This window comes from Penicillium mononematosum (genome assembly GCF_028829835.1).
Source record: "Penicillium mononematosum strain IBT 11891 chromosome Unknown utg000002l:1.0-8112719.0:1.0-8118358.0, whole genome shotgun sequence".
NCBI classification, from domain to species: domain Eukaryota; kingdom Fungi; phylum Ascomycota; class Eurotiomycetes; order Eurotiales; family Aspergillaceae; genus Penicillium; species Penicillium mononematosum.
In genome coordinates, this window is record NW_026643272.1 from 565,702 (window position 1) to 585,211 (window position 19,510).

A 19,510-nucleotide genomic window follows, 5' to 3' on the forward strand; every position below is an offset into this window, starting at 1 on the left:
TGCTAAGTACTTTACAAGCGTTGATGTCCATTTTGCTGGGGTATGTTATATCTTGGCGGGGGTGGGGTTCACCTGTGGAATGTTTATGGACTGTGGAGGAAGACAATCTATAATTAATTGCGTCTTTGAGCATAGATGTGATGACCTAGACCTTTGGGTCTTCCTCGAGATTCGAGGACCCAGTCTACTTTTGCAGTGATAATGTGGTTGGGACTACGCTAGTTAGGAGAGGACCCCTATGGATGTTAGCTAGCATCCATGGATGGAAGCAACTGCTTTTTTTCAGAACTACGATTGCGCATTACATATGGGCATGGTTACATCGATTGTAGCAATGACACCGTGGAATTGAATGACCTGGGACAAACCACATAGCTACAGGGTCATCCACGGCGTGGGAATGATCTGGGTTGATATGAGCGGACCAAAATTGCTTCCGGCGTATTGGAAAGACGGAGATGTCGACCAGTTCTCGGGTAATAGACAACATTGATTTTGAAATAATTGTTCATTTTCCATTTCATTCAGACGGACACCAGGTATGGAAGTGGCGCCCCCGTTAAAACTGGAGTTCATCGATACATTCACGAATCTGTTTCCAGCCATGGTGTATGTTTTCCCATCCCATGCTCGCAGGGACCGAATGTGCTCGATGGTTTTTCGACCTCGCCTTCACCTAGACCCGTGCGCTCAAAACGACAAAACGCCCAAGTAAACCGTTTAGAAACCTGTTTCGGAGTATTAGTGTCGAGTCTCGAAGTGCATATATATGTATATCCTGGGCCAAACGTACGCAGGGCAGTGAAGAACCAACGGTTCTTTCCGCTGGTGTAACGGTCCTCAAGGGCCTTCTTGATGGTCTTCTTGGCGTCCTCGCGCTGGGAGACCTCCTTGAAGGTGTCGTTGGTGACGGTACCCTTAAGACCCTCAAGCTCGAGAGTGTAACGGGTGGGCATCAAGTGGTTGTAGTTGACGACCTTAATGAAAGGCTTGATGCGGCTGCGGCGGTCGACGAGCTTCTTGCCCATACCACGGGTCACCTTGAGGGGGTAACGCTCGATACCGGCGACAATGGCGTGGGAGAAGGGGTGCGACTTGGAGCCAGCATCAACGGGCTGGATAATGACGACCTGTAAATTCGAACAAAAATGCCTGATTAGCACTCCGAATTTTTTTTCTTTGTCGCGCAGTTCCTCCACATTGCATTGTGCTCTTTTCAAATCTCGAGTCTTTCGTTTGCAGGTCGTTCGTCTCTTGCCATTCTCGTGCTCAATTTCCGGGGGGGATCAGGATCTCGTCGTACCTTCTTACCGGCGTAGCGGCCACGGGTGATGATGGCCACACGGCCCACTTTCATGACTGTAACATATCCATCAGCATATAAATCGCAAGGGGGGTCAAATGGTGAAGACGTACACTTCATTTTGAAGGTCCCGGGGCGGCGAGGATGGGTGGTTGTCGAGATACGGAACGGTCAAGATCGAAGTCTTCGTTTTTGCGGATGTGAGGTAGAGGGTTTCAGGGCACAGTAGCGATTTGTGTGCTGTGGCTTGATTGGTCGACTTACCGACAGATGGCGACTAGCCTGTTTGGGGATAGTTTCCCCATTGGGTCCGGTTCAAATGATGACATAATCGATGTGTCGCCGGGCAGGCGCCCAGCCCCAGCTTGGGCAGGAGCCCACCTGTGCCCAGCGCTGCTCACCGCCTTGTTCCTGCTGACTCAGGTTTTGTTTACATGACGATCGTAGTTGCCCCGGTTGCTATGGCCGTGAGTGATGTGTACAAGGTTGCGTAGCTGTTGCCTCTCTCCAGACAACTCATCTCCACTTGCTTTTCTCTTATCAAGCTGATCTCCCGGTGATTTTCTCTCCTCCACCGAGTTCTGAGATTGTTAGCTTTTGCTTTGTTCTTCCAGCGTTTCCTCCCTTGTGTTGATATGCCTTGATGACCTTGCTTCTGTTTTTACTTTGAACGCATTCTACACATCCCCTACATACATTCCATCCATATTGTCAATACCTTTCTGAAACATCTCGACAATCCCTTCACGAAGACATCATGCCGTCCCCAGAAAAGGACGCCTCCCGTGACCGGGAATTGGTCCGGCATTCAATGACATACTCGGAGCCTAAAGTTCCAATGTAGGTTTCGCAACTAATGCCTCCTAATTCTTGTCTTGACGGATCTCATGGGTGATATCAAACAAATGCTAAAACGCGGTCTACGCAGGTGGGACAGTTCGGATCCCGAGCGTGCGCCTCCGCCGCTACCAATGAATCCTCGTTCGATGAGCCCAATGAGCCCTGCTACGAGATCCAATGTTTCTCCCAATATTCAAGCAGTGGCCGCAAAATTTACAGAGAAACCCAGCGAACATGCACCCAGCTCTTACACAACAAATCCCATGCCACTCAAGTCTTCCCCAGAGAGGTCGTTGGTCAAAGGACAGCACCACAAGCGCATGCAGTCACTACAGCCTGAAGATACCCGACAAGATGCGCGCACCGACTTTATGAATTACCTTGAGAACAAATCTCCAGAGCGCCCTCTTCGTGCGACGATTATTGAGGCGGCCAAGCCGCGCGATCCTACCAAGTCTATCAGTTCGCCAGCCCTCCGTCAAGACGCGGACCGGGACATGAATTACTCCCTATCGAGTCGGTATTTATCGAAGCCGATATTGGGAGAGAGTACTCCACCGTCGGCTACAATGTTAGCCCTGCAAAACATGCAGCTACCTTTAGAACCCGACCCTCCATCACCTTCCAAACCGCCAAAGTTGATCGCTGGGCCGTTGGAGCCGCAGCCTCATCCAGCGAAGAATACGAGCATGGATTCCCTGTCGAATCAACTCCACAGCCTTACGGATATTGCAAGCAGCTTGCAGCGTGAGATGATGAATCTGAGCCGACGCAGCAAAGACAATGCCACCGACCTGGTTAGCCTCAAGGCGGCAACCAACGCACGCGATGAAGATATCCGCAAGAGTCTTAAGGACCTGTCTTCTCATCTTACGAACAAGTACCTGGACGCTGATGCTACAAGGTTTGATTTCAGCAATCTTTTCAAGGGTGGTGATGGGCCTAACCCCAAGGATCCCGATAGTCCCGTGTCGAAGAGGAGCTACTCCGTGCCTCGGATGCCCAGCCCGAATCCATTCGCATTTGATCGGGACTCTTGCGTCTCACCTTCCCCGATTTCCGACGGCTCCGCAGCCCTGGCTTTGCTCGAAAAGGTATTGCGTGAGATGGCAACTAAGGAAGGTGAGGAAAGGCTCTTGGAGCTCGTTGAAGAAATCAAGTCTCGACCCGCAGGTACCGCTTCAGACAAGGATGCCGATAATAAGGTCACTGCCATGCTCGAGGAGATTCTCAACCTGGTCAAAGAGGATCCTTCGAGCAAAGCCCTCGTCCGATCTTACGGCGTGGCCGCCAATCTCGATAATATTCAATCCGAAAATGTCTCCCCCGAGCCGACACGATCTAGGTCAATGGGACCCGTGGATCCTGAAACTGAACGTGCACTAGACCTTTCCAACTCCGACAAGGGAGATGTTTCTTCGCCCAATTCCGATGAAGTTTTGGCAATTCTTAGAAGTGTCAAAAATAGCGTTGTCGAGGGAGGTGGAATGACCAACGGTGTGAAGTCGCTGGTACGCGAACTACGAGGTGAGGTGCTGGGCATGGGTCGAGAACTCGGGCGGCGATTAGACGAGATCGAGACTTCCCGTGCCAATGACCAGCCTGAGGATCAGCCCAGAGCTGCCGGCCCAGAAGAAATTTCTGCCATCGTCAATCGCAGTCTGGACGACCTCAAAGAGCAGCTGGCTGCAACTATCAACGAGAGTCGGCAGCAATCGTCCGACTTGTCCGAGTTCCGATCAACTATGAACAGTGCCGCCATCTACTCTGTTGTTAAAAAGGCTCTCGATGAGTTTGAACTTCCTCAACCTCAAGCCGTCTCGCGAGGTGCTGAAATGGACAGAGAAGATATTCTCGAAACTGTCCGTGAAGCCTGGGAGACTTACAAGCCCGAAATCGAGTTCAACAACTTTGGCTTGGAACGAGACGAAATCCTCACATGTCTTGAGGAAGGTCTCAAGTCTTACCAGCCTCAGCATGAACAGGCAGTCACCTATGACCAGGTCCTCGCAGCCGTCGAGGACGGCATGCAGAAGTTTATTCCTCCACAGATAGAGCACCCGCCAAGCATATCTCGAGATGAGATAATCTTGACCATCCGCGAATGCTTGGAGAAGCAGCCCGAGCCTGCCTCCAGATCCCTTGATGAGGAACACGTCGGCCATCTTCACTCAATGCGCGATGAGATTCTCGATGCTGTTTCTAAAGCCATGGCCAGTCATACCGAAGGTTCGAGGTCCCTGGACGAGGAACATGTCAATCACCTCTATTCGATCCGCGATGAAATTCTCGATGCAGTCACTGGGACGATGGCAGCCAACAATACGCAGCCCAAGGCTTTGGACGAGGATCACGTCAATCGGCTCTACTCTATTCGCGATGAGATCATTGAAGCCGTCACCGGGGCAGTGGCAAGTCATGCAGCAGGCTCCAAATCTGTGGACGAAGACCATGCCAGTCATCTGACTTCCCTCCGCGACGAAATCCTCCAAGCTGTTGCTGGAGCGATGGCAGTGAACAATACGCAGCCCAAGACTTTGGATGAGGACCACGTCAATCACCTCTATTCTGTCCGTGATGAGATCATTGAAGCTGTCACTGGAGCAATGGCAAACCACAGCACCTCCAGGTCTATGGATGAAGATAACGTCGGCCAACTTAATTCTATCCGGGACGAGATCCTCGGTGCATTGGCCGGGTCCATGGCACAAAGCACACTGAGCAAGGATTCATACGACTCTGGTCTTGGCCGTGATGAAATTGTCAGTGCTGTCTCCGATGGCCTTGAAGCCCATTTCACTGCAGCCAAAGAGATGGATGAGCCGCGCATTTCTCGCCATGATGTTATGAATGCTGTCAACGAAGCCTTTAACGCTCAACAATCAGCTGTTACTGTTGCCCACACGAACATTTCTCGCGATGAAATTTTGAATGCCATTGCCGAGGGCATTGAAAATTCAATGAATGCCCAGCAATCGGCTCTGAGTACCAACGTCCAGCAGACCGTCTCTCGCGATGAGATTTTCAGTGCTATCGTGGATGCCATCGAGCACTCGCGGTCCTCCCTCGGCAATAATGGGGAGCCTAGTATTTCTCGAGATGAGATCCTTGGTGCTATTTTGGAGGGCATGCAACACCCATCAAACCACCAAGAACCGAATATCTCTAGAGACGAGATATTGAACGCTATTGCTGACGGCATTGAGAACTCTAACAACTCTTCTTCACGTGCTCTCACGTCGCCTGAGCAAGAGGTTGAGAATCAGCAGTCCACACTATCCCGGGAAGAAATATTCAATGCAATTGTCGAGGGTATTGAGCACTCCCATGCTTCGCTTGGCATAAATGGCCAGCCTAGTGTTTCTAAGGAGGAGATCATGACTGCTATCGTCGATGGTATTGAAGCATCGACAAGCAGCCAACAGTCAGCCCTCAGTACCAACGTCCAAGAGCCGTCCATCTCACGGGAGGAGATTTTGTCTGCCATTGCAGAAGGCATTCAAAACGGCAACTCGATCACCCGGGAGATTGAGCTGAACCAGGACGACCTCATGGAGGCAATCACCTCTGGTCTCAACGTGGCACTCAGTACAGCGAATACCAATGTTGGTGGGGAGATGACCGACCGCCTCCAGACTTTATTCGAAGGTATGAAGGAGGAATTTAAGCAGTACTCGGCCGCCGGCGGAAGAGACACTGAGCAGGTCCTCGATGCAATCAAGGATGGCCTTGATGTAGTTCGCAAGGAGATCGAAACTTACGTGGTTACCGCTGCCGATCTTTCCGGCAAGGACGAAGTAATTGACACGGTCAAAGAAGGCTTCCGACTCCTTCAAGCTGATATGGAGAAGACCATTACGGATACGTCTCTTCTGAATGCATCGCGAGGCATTCCTGATACACCCGAGCTTCTGGATGCCATGGAAAAAGAGTTCGAGCACTTACGGGGGACAATCACCACCCTTCTTCTCCGCAATAATGCAACCGAAGACAAAGATGAGATCTTGGATGCCATTCGAGAGGTTGCCGATCGCAACAAAAATGACTCCGGCGATGATGTTGTCAAGACCATTAAGCAGGAACTCGAGACTCTCCGTGAGCGCATGGAGATGAGTATGGTTCGTGCTGAGCCTGGCGCTGAGAAAGACGAAATCATATCCGCACTCCGTGAGCATTTCGACAACCTACGTGAGCAGACCTCTCTCAAAGATGACAACGAAAATGATATTGTCAATACCATCAAGCAGGAATTCGAGAGCCTTCGAGAGCGCATGGAGATGAGTGTGGTTCGTGCTGAGCCTGGGGCTGAGAAAGACGAAATCATATCCGCACTCCGTGAGCATTTCGACATCCTGCGTGATGAGACCTCGCGTAGAGATGGCAACGAGACCACGTTATCCGCGACAAGTGAGCTTCTCGATGCATTTACAGACGGTGTTGGCTCGATTCGTGACGACCTGAAGAAACTACTGGAGAGGCCAACTGAGTTTGACAACTCCGATATTGTTAATACCATAAAAGATGGGCTTGCGGACCTGAAGCTCGAAATGGATTCTCTCCGTGGATCTAACAAAGAGCTGGATGATTCCAGCACCGTCCGCGGCGGTGAACTCATGCTGGCAAACGAGCCCAGCATCACGCCTGACATCGACGGTCTGAAAGCGCTTATTACTCAGCTTCATGACAAGGTTGAGGCCATTGAAACTACCCCTCGTGCCGCAGAGCCTGCTGAGGATGCCCTCAAGCGCTCGCACCTTGATGAGGTCCTTCTTGCGCTTCACGAAGTTCAGCTCGCCATGGGTGAGATGAGTACTCAACAAAGTACCGAGAATGGCGACCCCGCTGGAAAGCAAGACATTGAGATTCTCGAGCAGTTACTCTTGAGTACTAAGACGCAGATCGATGAGCTTGTCTTCCCTTCACCCGATCAGGTCGCTACCCCCGAGCATATTGGAACTCTCGAGGCCATGATCCGAGAGGCCAAGGACTCGATTGCCGAGTTTTCTAGTCGCGTCGAAGCCGAGGCTCCCACGAAGTCTGAGATCGGCACTTTGGAGGGTCTCATCAAAGATGTTTGGGTTGTCCTAGATGAGATGAAGAGCAAAACCAAGGACGGCGAGGAAGACGAATCGGAGAAATTGCTCAAATCTGATCTCCAAACGGTGGAAGCCATGATCTTCGAAGTCAAGACTCAAGTCGATGAGCTTAAGCTTCCTGATGTGGATACTCTCCCCACCAAGACAGACATTCAGGAGCTGTCAACACTTGTCTGCGATTTCCGAGAGAAGATGGAGGCTAGTAACGAATTGACCGCCCAAGGGTTTGATGCCCGCAAGGTTGAGCACGGTGGTCTTGCCGAGAAAATCGACGAAGCCAAGTTTGTCGTTGGCGAGCTCGGGGACGAACTCAAGAGCAAGCTTGACGGCAGCACCGAAGGTCTGACTGAGCTTAAACAGCTTCTCGAAGGACTCGCAATCACCGCGGAGAGCTTCACCACCGTCGAAAATATAAAGGAGCTCACCGACCTTATCAACCGCGAGTTCGAACGTTCTCGGGGCGAGGAAGATGCAGTCAAGGCCGAAAAGGAGGAGCGGGATGCGGCTACAATGGTCAAGCACGATGAGACACGGGCCGCCATAATCGTGGAGCTTGGCACAAAGATCGACGAGAAGATTTCCGAAGTCCTGGCTAAGTATGAAGATGCGAACGCATCTCTCCACTCGAAGTTCTCAGAAACCGAAGAAAGAGATCTGGCACACACTGAATCTTTGACAAGTACAAGAAGTCTTGCTGAGGACATCAAGCTTGTCATTGGTGCTATGGGCGATAGTGTTAACGAGACCTGTGAGCGGTTAAGCGTGGACACGAAAGCTCTCATGGAACAAGTCGATCAGTCCCGCCAGCAAATGGAGACCATGCACAACGATGTGAGATCGCACCAAGAGCAATCTCAAGCCGAAAATGAAAGGGCCGCAGCTGCCACTGATCGAGTGGAGAGCAAGCTCCTTGAATTCCATCCTCGTATTCTGGAATCTGTGCAGGAGATATTGACCATTGTCAGCCAGCACTACGATCACTCCCAAAAGTCAGCAGAGGACTTCAAGTCGGAACTGTCAGCACTACCTTCAAATATCCCAGCAATGCTACCTGCGCTGCCTCCACCAGAATCAGACCGTACACTCGCGATAGAGGACACTCCGCTGCACAGCAAAATCGACGACATTTTGGAGCATACCAAGAACAACAAGGTCCATGAGGTTTTGACCACTCTGCTTGATCACTCAAAGAATGACCAACTCCACGAGAAACTTGATCGTGCTCTGAATCAAGCGTCAGGTTCGAATGACCAAATATATGAGAAGCTCAATGAGCTGCTGGATCACGCCACCAATGGGACTGGTCCCGTTCATGAGAAATTGGACGCATTGCTCAGCCGTCTTAATCCGCCGGAACCCGATCATTCTGTTACCCAGATGACGAAGTTGGATGAGATGCACAGGGACATCATGGAAAACTCCCGCAGAATGAATGAAATGTTCGCTGCCCAGTCAGCTCTGATCGCTGAAGACACCGAGCGAAAGCGACGCGAAGCTGAGGAAGCTGCGATCGCCCTTGAACGAAGAGTCTCACAGCGTGAACAAGTCGAAGCGGAGCTTGTTGGCTTGCATGAAGAAAAGGATTCTATGCTGAACATGATCCATCGCCTAAAAGCAGAGAAGGAAGACATGATCAAACAAAACAACAAGCTCAGCAAGGATCTGTCCGGTCTTGAAACAGCTCTGGAGATACGCCACGAAGAGATGCGGCAGATGGAGGACCGCGCGGATGGCCTTGAGAAACGTATTCTGGAGGGTGTGCTTGACCATGCTCGTACCGTGCTCCTAGGCCGATCCAACAGCGTGCAGGCCATGAACCTGAAGAGGAACCGCAGCACTCGGAGTACCCGTTCCTCACGCACAGGCGCCCGCAGTCCCAGTGTGGCGAGCACTGCCAGCACCGCCAAAGAGCCCAAGGATAGTCGCAGTCTGCTTGGGAATGGGGTTGGGATGGCTCTGAAAAGAATGCCGACCTCGCTTCATGCTGGCACAGGTGCTGTGCAGCCCAACATCGGAAAAGAACGCCGAATTCTTAGCTTAAGTCACGTCACAGGCAACCGCGGTGTTGACCGGCAGGCGAGTGTTAAATCCGGCATCACGAACTTGAAGCGCAGCCACTCTGTGAAATCAAACTCTCCTCGAAAGTCTTCTTGGGCTGGCCCAACTTCTGTTGCCGATAAAGAGAATGTGCCATTCCACGAAGAGGACGAGATTGCCAGCGAAGCGGAAGATGCTGTTCCGCAGCGCAAGGCCAGTTACGCGGAAAGTAACGCACCTACCGACCGTAAGACGAGCTACGCAGAATCCGACCTGGCAACTGAAACCGAACACAACTATGCCCCGAGCAACCCTGGCACTGACCGGAGGACAAGCTACGCGGCAAGCGATGCAGGCACGGAGCGCAAGACAAGTTACTCTGGCAGCATCGTTGACAGCGTGGTTACAGATGCCGCGGGTCAACGCCGTGTAAGCGGAGTGAGCTCCACAAATTCATACAGCGTGGCGGAGAGCTCAATCGCTGAGCACGACCACGAGGACCGCCATGATGATATTTCTATCGACGGTTCCGAGTCAGAAGACGATGCACAGACAACACGAGAGGATGCAGAGCATTCTGGACATGAGGACCAGAATGAGGATCACGAAATGTCCCGCCAGATTCGAGAGGCCAATGAGGCTGCGGAAGCTGAAGTTATGAAGCTGTTGGCTCCCTCTAGCGACAGCGGACTTGGCACTGATGTTGCGGTTTGATTGAAATGTTTTGTTTTGGATGGAGTTGCTTGCACCACTGATGTTTTCTTTCTTTTTCATATACCACTCTTGTTTTGCTTCTGTATTTGGATGACTTGGATGACTTTCGTTTTGTGACTATAAGTGTGTATTGCTTAATGATGATTCTCTTTTTAGTCCCTAAGGACACTCCCATGTGATGTAGTTAGATTGTATAGATCCATGTGGTCAAGATCACCAGGTCGTTCACAGGTATGTTTTGCATCACGAGACATATTTTTAGCTGTTATCTTCCTTGTAATGAGTATTCCTTGTAGACCTCATGTTCCTTTTTCCACCACCTGTTAGCTACCCTATTGTACAAGTCAACAAGCCTGACTCGACGAACTAGGCAGGTGATCATGTGATCCCAACAAATCATTGCTGCCTGAGGCTACGCCGAGGCCAGCTTTCCCAAGGTTGCCTGGTCATCTTCTTACTCGATCTCCGCATAGAGCTACACTATTTCTCCCCTATTTCTAGTTATCAGGGTTTCCTTTGTTTCCATATTCCTTTTCCTTTTTCCTTTCTTCATGGTAGACAGGATAGGGTGCCCTTTCAACTACATATAGATCTACATTCCGACTTCCGAACCTCAAACAGCTTTCCCCCACATCGGGTGATCACAGCTGGTTGAGGGGAAATCCCACGATGTTGGACCCGTTTCCACCCCCTCCGGAATGGCTGCGGAGCTTCGCAGAGCCCTATGCCATCCGACTGAACAGCCCGACGCTTGCCGACCATATCCACGAGGTTATCGCAGCGTTCGCCTTCTACCTGTTCATCCATGCAGTTCTCTCGCCTCGACTCTCGGCAATCCTCTTTGCTCGGTCTTACAACAAGCTCACTCCCCGGACGAAGCTGAACTGGGATATTCATGTTGTCTCTCTGGTTCAGAGCGTTGTCATCAATGCTGCTGCCCTGTGGGTTATGTACTACGACGAGGAGCGCAGCTCCATGACCTCCGGTGAGCGCGTCTTCGGATATACAGGTGCTTGTGGTTTCATTCAAGCTTTGGCCGTGGGATACTTTGTATATGACTTGATCGTCAGCATTGTGCATGTGCGCATGTTTGGCATTGGCATGCTTTTCCATGCTGTCAGCGCCTTGTGGGTGTTCAGTCTAGGCTTTGTAAGTTGGCTTTCCAATCTGCCTGATATAGATACATTCCCATGCATTCTCAAATTTGAGACACATCTAACATAGTTCCCGCAGAGACCATTCCTTAACTACTTCGCCCCGACCTTCATCCTCTATGAGCTCTCCAGCCCATTCCTCAATATCCACTGGTTCCTCGACAAAGTCAACATGACTGGCAGCCGTGCCCAATGGTATAATGGCATGGCCTTGCTTTTCAGCTTCTTCTGCTGTCGCCTCGTCTGGGGCACTTGGCAAACAGTCGTGGTGTACGGGGACATGTGGAATGCACTTCAGCAAACCTGGTCCGCAGCCGCAGCCCCGCTCTCCGAACCCGCGAGCGTCAACGCGAATGTCTTCTACCCAGCCCGCGACGGTAGCTTGTGTGTTAACGAAGCCTGCGCGCGTGCCAACGCCGAGATCACCAAGTTCAAGGAGTACACCGCGGGAGGTGTACCGACATGGCTGGTCATGACCTACGTCGGATCGAACTTGATCTTGAACTTCTTGAACTTTTTCTGGTTCTCCAAGATGGTTGAGACTGTTCTCAAGCGCTTCCGCGCTCCGGCTGCTGCTGCTGCTGCTGAGAAGAAGCCTGTTAGTGCAGAGAAGGCTGCGCAGCTCAAGGAGGATATTGTGCACGATGTTGTCCTTGAGGCAGCTTCCAAGCTGGAACAGGAGGAGACCGCCATTTTGCAAGGTGATCTTTCCTCGTTGCAGGAACAGGTCTCCTCAGGCGTGGACTCGGGTCTCGGGGAGGAGTTGCGGAAACGGAAGACAGAGCTTGCCGCAAAGATCTCTTTGCCTGGTGTTTGAGATTTGGATGGGAGTTGAGATTATCATTATAATCTACGTATCTTTGAGGGCTGTTAAGTTTCCTCCTCTCTTTTGTCCATTCTGCTTTACAATTCATTGGGGGCTGTGAATCCTCTCGTTAGCTTACATGCACATTATTTTTTGGGTTGTTATCATCCAATCTCTTATATTGGTGGAGAGATACAATGACTGGCGTTATGGCTCTGTTCACACAACTATTAAATCAAATCCGGAATCATATTGTATCATATCAGATTCTTAAAATACGGATTTCAAAACAATTCAATCCTGCCTGTCATACCCTACACCAGTCCGAACACCACAAAAGCGCCCTATATCAGATAGATCAAAGAGAAAAGAATACATCAACCGATCTCCATTGCATAACTGGCAGTGTAGAGATGCGAGTCAAAAGGAAAAGACAAGCTGGAATACCTACCGGGCAGCCGCAGCTTCGGGTTTAGCCAGCATGTACCGCACAGCTTCCTTGGCCACCTCAGAGTCCCACGGGCCATCAACGCCGCCATAGCGGAATTCAGGTCCGCTACCATCCTCGCCGCCTCCACGGGTAGCTTCGCCCATGATAGTCTCCAGGTCGCGGCGCTGAGAGCTGATCCAGCGACGAACGAAATTGGCCGGGTCCTTGCTCAGAGCAGTGTAGAATGAGTGGCGAGCGCGGGAGTGTGTAAGAGCCTGGACAATTAAAGCAACTTGGTCATCAAGGGAGGAGATCTGGCGCAGGCCGCTTGTGTATGCCGGGTTCTGAGTGAGAGCCATCATCTTGGTGCGCAGCGGGTCTTCAACTGCGACCTGGATATCGTAGATGGTCGGGGTTGGGTCGGCGTGGAACTCTTCGTCGACACGAATGGTGTAGGGGAGCTTGATTGGCTCCATTGGGCTGGTGTGAGGACCGACGCTTTCAGGGATCTGGGGGAAGAACATTTGCTCCCGGCCAAAGATCTACAGAATTTGTTAGCGGAGTCTAGAAAGACCAAATATTCGAAGTACATACCGAGCGTAGACGATGATCACAGCGCACTTGTCGCTTCTCCTCATCTTCCTGCAATTCCATGGCTCGGATATAATCCCAGATTCCGAGCACAATTCCACTTCGGGTCTCCTCTTCGACATCCAGAACCTCGGCCAGCTCCTTGCTCAACTTGTATCGCTCTGGGACTTCGTCCCGGACAAGGCTGATGGTGACATTCAGGTTGTCTTGCGAGGCCCGAGAGAATTGTAGACTATCAAATTCGGCATTCGGGGGCGCTGGTGTGTTGGGGTGCGCGTTTGGTTTAGACCAGTTAACTGGCTTGACCTCGTCGGGGATAGCAGAGACGGGCTTGTCAAAATCGATGTTGATAGCCTTGAAGAAATGCGAGAATCGCTGGGATTGGCTCTTAGACTCGGATTTCTTTGCCTTATCGTCTTGAGCTCCATCGTGGTCCATCGCATCTTCATCTTTCTCGTCTTTATCGGGAACCGTAGGGTCGGTTTCATCGTCTAGCAGACGTCCTTCGATGCGCACTTTGTAGCGGCCGGAACCTGGGTTGTTGCCCGGGCCTTGCCATGGCTGGTTTTCGACGGTATTAGAGATCCAGATGCGCATAGTCCGATACTTCTTGACGGTCTTGTTGATAGAGTCTTGAATATCCAGTCTCTTCCGCACAACAGCAGCATCCAATCGTTTTTCTAAGTCGCGAAGGTTTTTATATTGCTGAACACCCTCGCCGATGATCACTTCTTCAATGCCGTCGGGGAGGTTCTTGTCCGTCGGCTTGCGGCTGCGCCGAAGGGCAGCATCATTCGGGTGGGGCATGGGTCGTGAGGCCATGTACTGTTGGGCAACAGCGTGCTGTGGCATCGGAACAGGCATCGCGCCACCTATAGAGATGTAAGATTAAAGCCGAGACGAATAGGTGGAGACCGATGAAAGGAGACATACCTGGCCCTGGGGGACGACGGGGCGCGGCTGGAGATCGCTGCGCATTTGGGGGCATAGCCCGAGCATAATGTTGCTGCATTGGAGCTTGCATTGTGGAGAAATTAAGCACCAAAATGTTGGTGGGAGGATGACGGATGGGGGAAAGATGCGAGATGTTGGAGATGCGAGGTCGCGATTCTTTTGCCGTCGCGCTTTACCCTTTTCGGACGATCGCGATCAACACCGTTGAGAGGACCAAACTTTTTGTTCTACTTGGATTTCGCAGTTGACATTCCATAAACAGCTTGAAGTTAAATATTGAGAGGTGATTTACATGGTTAATACTAATCCCGTGCAGAACTAATGCGTATTGAGTGTGATCGTGAATTGTCTCGATTATTTCCTATCAAGTCATCGTCTCAATTGCATTGGACATATCCCATCTTTTCTATTCGAGAAGAGACGCCTGGTTAGTATACAGACCTTCCACCACATTGCCGAGCTTTTCGATTGTCTCCAGTGCGGCATCGTAAGCCTGGTCCCGTTCCGTCTCATCGTACACAATCAGACATCCTGAGCCCTGGTCCAATACACCAATGATCACCTTGTCCAAGATCATTTGAGACAACTTCCTTTCCACCTGCTGTGTATCCAAACCCACCATCTTCGCGATGTGGTCCAGCTCGACCCGGCTGAAGGGCTCAATGACCTTGATCAAGTTCTGCTCCAGCATGGCATCATAAAGACGACGGAGGTGGTTTCGGATGAATACATCGCTGCCCAATTCATATCTGTAGGTCGAAAGGGCCTTCTCATACTCCTCTAGAGACCGGTTGGCGTGGGCCCGTGCCACGGCCTTCATTGCCTCCAGGCGTGGACTGGCATACTTTTGCGCTTGTTTCGAGCCTTGCAGCTGTGTGACATCATCCACTAGGTTCAGCATGATCTTGCACAGAAGCATGTACTGCAATGTCGCCGTGGCCAGATCACTCTCATCGAGCGAACTGTACCCCTCAAGTGCCTCAATGAAATAGGAGTATGAAGTGGTGAAGTCCTTGTCTTCGGCGTGTAGCATGCCACTCTGCATGTCCAGACCGGCCTGCAGGTTCGGCGGCGTGTAGACGGAGGCGGCCGACGTCCGTGCTGCCGTCAGAGCAGCACGTGCCTTGGCCTGGTTGCCCAGAGCGTGATACACACGCGACTCAAGCAGTTGTACTTCCACCAGCATAAGCTTATCATCCAGGCGCTTCAGCTCACTAAGAAGAGAGTTGATAAGAGTGAGCGCATCGTAATAGGATTGCTTCTGCATATAGATGGCAACGAGTCTGGCTTGAAGGGCCTGGCGAAGGAACGATCGTCGTTCAGCAATAGCCCATTCTATGCATGATTGGATGACGTTGCCTTGGAGTTCGAGTGTGTTGGGGATTTCGCTAATCAGGTCCAGAAGTTGGCGGACTAAACAATCATAGTTAGACGGTTTCTATAAACTTGATTTAACGCACAACTTACCTAGCTTGGCCGTCTTGGCTTTGGCAAATGACGAGAAGGTGTCACGGCTGGTCTTGATGAGGTCCGCGATTTCCTGTGGCTTCTTCGCATCCCGATACACCTCGCCCAACCCAATCAAGGCATGTTCGTAGTCTCGTGAAGAGGCCTCTGTAGATCCGGGCCCCTCTGAGAGGATCTTCTGGTAACTGGTCGCTGCTTTGGAGGGATCCTCCTTCGCCAGATCTCGGACTTCTTGGATCCGTGGTGAGACCTTGGATGACATGATAAAAGAGGGTAAATGGCGAGCAAGCGGGATAAGGAATTAAAGAAAAGGAGAACAATAGAAGATGGTGGTTTGAAGAGAGGTTGATGACCAGGTCGAATGGGGAGCTCGAAGCTGGCAGCAGCTCACTGTCCTCTCACCGCCCGCTTGGCAAATCAAACAGAAAAAAAGTTCCATCTTGGCATTTTTCTTTTCTTCTCTATATTGTACATCGTTTTCATAACAGCGCCATGGTGAGTGTTTTTCCTTAAATTTTGTTTCTTGGATAGCCATGCTAATGAATTATAGAAAATCAAAGCACTCACCCGCTCCACAGCGTCACAGCAGGCCCCCGGGTCCGCTGTCGTTCGCCAGTCGCGGAATCTGGATCCCACTCAGCATCCTTTCGAGCGAGCTCGTGAGTACACTCGAGCTCTGAATGCAATCAAGATGGAGCGCATGTTTGCAGCTCCATTCCTGGCCCAGATGGGTAACGGACACGTTGACGGTGTTTACTCTATGGCAAAGGATCCCGCCTCGCTCGAACGCTTTGCGAGTGGCAGTGGCGACGGTGTGGTGAAGGTGTGGGATCTGACAACGCAGGGCGAAGTTTGGAATACCCAAGGCCATGAAAACATGGTGAAGGGTCTTTGCTGGACACCGGAGCGGAAGCTGCTGTCATGCGCAAGTGACAGGACGATTAAATTGTGGGATCCTTACAACTCATCATCTGAGGCGCCACCAATGGCAACCTATCTCGGAAATAGTGCTTTCACCAGTGTCACGCATCACCGAACCCTCCCTTCTTTTGCTGCGGCTTCTGGTGTCATTTCTGTCTACGACCTTTCCCGGCCTTCCTCCACACCGTCGCAGACTCTGCATTGGCCGACTAGCGTTGACACCATCACATCTGTTGCGTTCAACCAGACTGAGACTTCTATCCTGGCTTCGACCGCCATGGACCGCTCAGTCATCATGTACGACCTGCGTACTTCCCAGCCGGTACACAAGACGACATTGAGACTCGCATCTAACTCCATTTCTTGGAACCCAATGGAAGCGTTCAACTTTGCCGTGGCAAACGAGGACCACAACGCCTACATATTTGATATGAGAAAGATGGATCGTGCTCTCAATGTGTTGAAGGACCATGTGGCTGCTGTTATGGATGTTGATTTCAGCCCCACAGGTGAAGAGCTGGTCACTGCCTCATACGATCGGACAATCCGCCTATGGAACAGATCAACTGGTCACTCGCGTGACATCTACCACACAAAGCGGATGCAACGTGTCTTCTCGGCAACGTTCACGCCTGACAACAAGTATGTCTTGTCAGGATCGGACGATGGCAATATTCGTCTCTGGCGTGCCAATGCATCGGATCGCAGTGGAGTCAAGACTGCCCGTCAACGCTCCAAGCTGGAGTACGACCAGGCTCTGATCAAGCGGTACTCACACATGCCCGAAATTCGCCGCATCAAGCGCCAGCGTCATGTGCCCAAGCCTATCAAGAAGGCTGGTGAGATCAAGCGCGAGGAGCTCAATGCTATTAAGAGGCGTGAGGAGAATGTGCGCAAGCATACTAAGAAGAGTAACCTGGCGCCCAGAACCCATGAGCGTGAGAAGATGATTCTGGCCAGCGAGCAATAAATCGATCCACTTGATTTATCACTTTCTATCGACCAGACTCGGCTGCAAGACTTGCTGCAATCGAAACTATGGTTGAATGGGTAAAATGTTCGATGAAGCAGACCGCTCTGCTTTATAATACATCTTAGTCGGACTCATACAAGAGGCCTTCTTCATGATTCATGCCAATATATACCGCTCAGCTCCATTCGAGCCACCTATCAATCTGTCTTCCCAGATGCCTGCCGGCTTTGATTCACGGCAGCATCGATTCCACTCAGATATCTCGCGACCCGCTGCACCGTAGCGGGCAGCACGGCATACCAATTCACGAGCTTTGCATAAGTAGGCAATCTGATCACACCACCTCGACCGCTATCAATCGCTGCCACCATCTCCCGGGCGACTTCTACCGGTTCCAAGACTGGCGCAAAGAAATAGTTCGGCGCGCGCACCCAGTCGAACAATGGCGTCGACATCTGCCCAACTTCCACCAGTAATGTCTTGATCAACGGGTTACCCCGAATTTCCGCTTCTATCGTCCGATGCAGCGCGCTGAGTCCGGCTTTGCTTGCTGCGTAGTCTGACAGCCCCGCAGCACTCAGCTGGCCCAGCACGGAGCTAACTGTGACAAGAGTTCCTCCGCTCTCTGCTGCGATGATGCCAGGCAAGAAAACTTGGTACAGATGGAAAGCCGCCAGGAGATTAGTTCGGATGGTTTTTTCGAATGCGTCCGCTGGCAGATCAAGCAGCGACAGGCCGTTGATCCTAGCCGCGGCACAGTTGATAACGATCGTCGGTGTTCCCAGCTGCAAAACATTTAGCGAATCAGACCCCAATTGAAGCAAGCCATCGGGCACTATGAAAACAGCTTGTCCAACCATTCAATCACTAGAACCGTAGTAATAATAGGGCGATATGGCCCGAAAGTAACGCAACGAAACCAAAAACTGGAAAAAGCAAAACCTACCTCTTGCAAAATTCGCCCTTTCGCAACCTCCAAGGCGCCTCTCTCCGCGACATCACACGTAATATACAAAATATCCTCCCCAAAGACTTCATCGCGGCTGTTTTCTGGAACGTCCTTGATGTCAAGCACAGCCACACTCGCCCCGCGCATGCTATACATCTGCGCAATCAACAGACCCAGCCCACTTGCCCCTCCCGTGATGACCACGACCTCATGCTCGAAATCGACATTGCGCGGAACGCCATGGGCGGCGCGCTGGTTGATAATCCGCGCGATGGAGAGGACTGTCAGGGCCGTTGCATAGCTCACGGCGAGAATCCAGGCTGGGTCTGTTGATGGTGTGACCTGGGCGCGCAGGCAGAGGACGAATATCCAGGCTACAAAAGGGTTGAGGAGGGATTTGGAGAGGATGCTTATTAGGGTGTCGATTGTCAGGAAGTTGGTGTGTGAATTGGTTGGCCCGGGGGCTGGGTGGGATGGTTTGGCTGTTGTTCTTAGGAGCTGGGGGTTTGAGGATGTCATTGCAATCTCTGCTTTGGCTTTGACTCTTGCAGAAGATTATATGTCAGACATGTGAAGTGAGGAGTAAGAACGCCCTCGGGAGGTTCGAGACGCGTTCTGGTTTTGCGGGGCTGATAAGAGATAAGACGATCTATAAGATCCCGAGGTCAGCTCTGGAGGTCATGGCAGCACCTGGGCACTTTCAACCTAGGTAAAGATGCCTGAAATTAAGGAGCAGAAGAACTGCAAGACCACCTGGCCGTTATAATACGCTGCAACAAGGTATATATATGTCTTAGAAATACATATATATCCCAGAGATCTGGGTCAGATTCTAAATATTGGCCAATATTTCGCTGCGATTACCCCAGGCAACCGAGTCAAAAGGCAAACGATCTGTTTGCGAGGTTCACTTCTTGCGAGACTTTGCCATACACATGTCTAGTTTCAAGATGTAGTCCTACTACTTCCCGGCACCAATAGTGCAACTGCAACTGGAATTTGAACATCTACAGCCACTTAGATTCCAAATCGACCAATGTTCGATTGGCACCCGGAAGCAGTGGAAATTGACCTGTATACCGGTAACCCGCAGTGCCCAAAGGTCGAGACAACGCAAACAAACCATGGCGCCAACTTGTTTAGTCAATATCTGATGTTAAATGTTTGCCTACCTAGGTAAATTGGTAATATCTTTGTCACCTGGCATCTCCACGCGTTTGCACTTGCGCGTCGAGGTCAGTCTTAAGCCTGTGTTTGCGTCAACAGAAACAGACAA

At 51.2% G+C, this 19,510-nt stretch overlaps 7 protein-coding genes across 7 annotated transcripts; 3 read left to right on the forward strand and 4 right to left on the reverse strand.

The window, feature by feature from the left end:
• Positions 1-720: 720 nt before the first annotated feature.
• Positions 721-1,423, reverse strand: N7519_001950 (60S ribosomal protein eL27; the record flags this gene model as incomplete). The annotated part of the gene is made up of 4 exons (XM_057288728.1): positions 721-728; positions 794-1,130; positions 1,304-1,359; positions 1,417-1,423. The coding sequence occupies 4 exons, from the start codon at positions 1,421-1,423 to the stop codon at positions 721-723; spliced, it is 408 nt and encodes a 135-aa protein (XP_057149930.1).
• A 637-nt stretch (positions 1,424-2,060) lies between these two features.
• On the forward strand, positions 2,061-9,990 carry N7519_001951 (uncharacterized protein; the record flags this gene model as incomplete). The annotated part of the gene is made up of 2 exons (XM_057288729.1): positions 2,061-2,143; positions 2,232-9,990. 2 exons carry the CDS (start codon positions 2,061-2,063, stop codon positions 9,988-9,990), a joined length of 7,842 nt encoding a protein of 2,613 aa, XP_057149931.1.
• Positions 9,991-10,659: 669 nt separating this feature from the next.
• Positions 10,660-11,961, forward strand: N7519_001952 (TLC domain-containing protein; the record flags this gene model as incomplete). The annotated part of the gene is made up of 2 exons (XM_057288730.1): positions 10,660-11,139; positions 11,224-11,961. 2 exons carry the CDS (start codon positions 10,660-10,662, stop codon positions 11,959-11,961), a joined length of 1,218 nt encoding a protein of 405 aa, XP_057149932.1.
• A 435-nt stretch (positions 11,962-12,396) lies between these two features.
• On the reverse strand, positions 12,397-13,994 carry N7519_001953 (SWIB/MDM2 domain-containing protein; the record flags this gene model as incomplete). Its single annotated transcript, XM_057288731.1, has 3 exons — positions 12,397-12,921; positions 12,974-13,842; positions 13,904-13,994. 3 exons carry the CDS (start codon positions 13,992-13,994, stop codon positions 12,397-12,399), a joined length of 1,485 nt encoding a protein of 494 aa, XP_057149933.1.
• A 336-nt stretch (positions 13,995-14,330) lies between these two features.
• On the reverse strand, positions 14,331-15,653 carry N7519_001954 (proteasome regulatory particle lid subunit RPN6; the record flags this gene model as incomplete). The annotated part of the gene is made up of 2 exons (XM_057288732.1): positions 14,331-15,337; positions 15,392-15,653. 2 exons carry the CDS (start codon positions 15,651-15,653, stop codon positions 14,331-14,333), a joined length of 1,269 nt encoding a protein of 422 aa, XP_057149934.1.
• A 230-nt stretch (positions 15,654-15,883) lies between these two features.
• On the forward strand, positions 15,884-17,282 carry N7519_001955 (rRNA-processing protein SOF1; the record flags this gene model as incomplete). Its single annotated transcript, XM_057288733.1, has 2 exons — positions 15,884-15,886; positions 15,942-17,282. The coding sequence occupies 2 exons, from the start codon at positions 15,884-15,886 to the stop codon at positions 17,280-17,282; spliced, it is 1,344 nt and encodes a 447-aa protein (XP_057149935.1).
• Positions 17,283-17,482: 200 nt separating this feature from the next.
• Positions 17,483-18,753, reverse strand: N7519_001956 (uncharacterized protein; the record flags this gene model as incomplete). The annotated part of the gene is made up of 2 exons (XM_057288734.1): positions 17,483-18,070; positions 18,232-18,753. 2 exons carry the CDS (start codon positions 18,751-18,753, stop codon positions 17,483-17,485), a joined length of 1,110 nt encoding a protein of 369 aa, XP_057149936.1.
• Between the last annotated feature and the right edge of the window lie 757 nt (positions 18,754-19,510).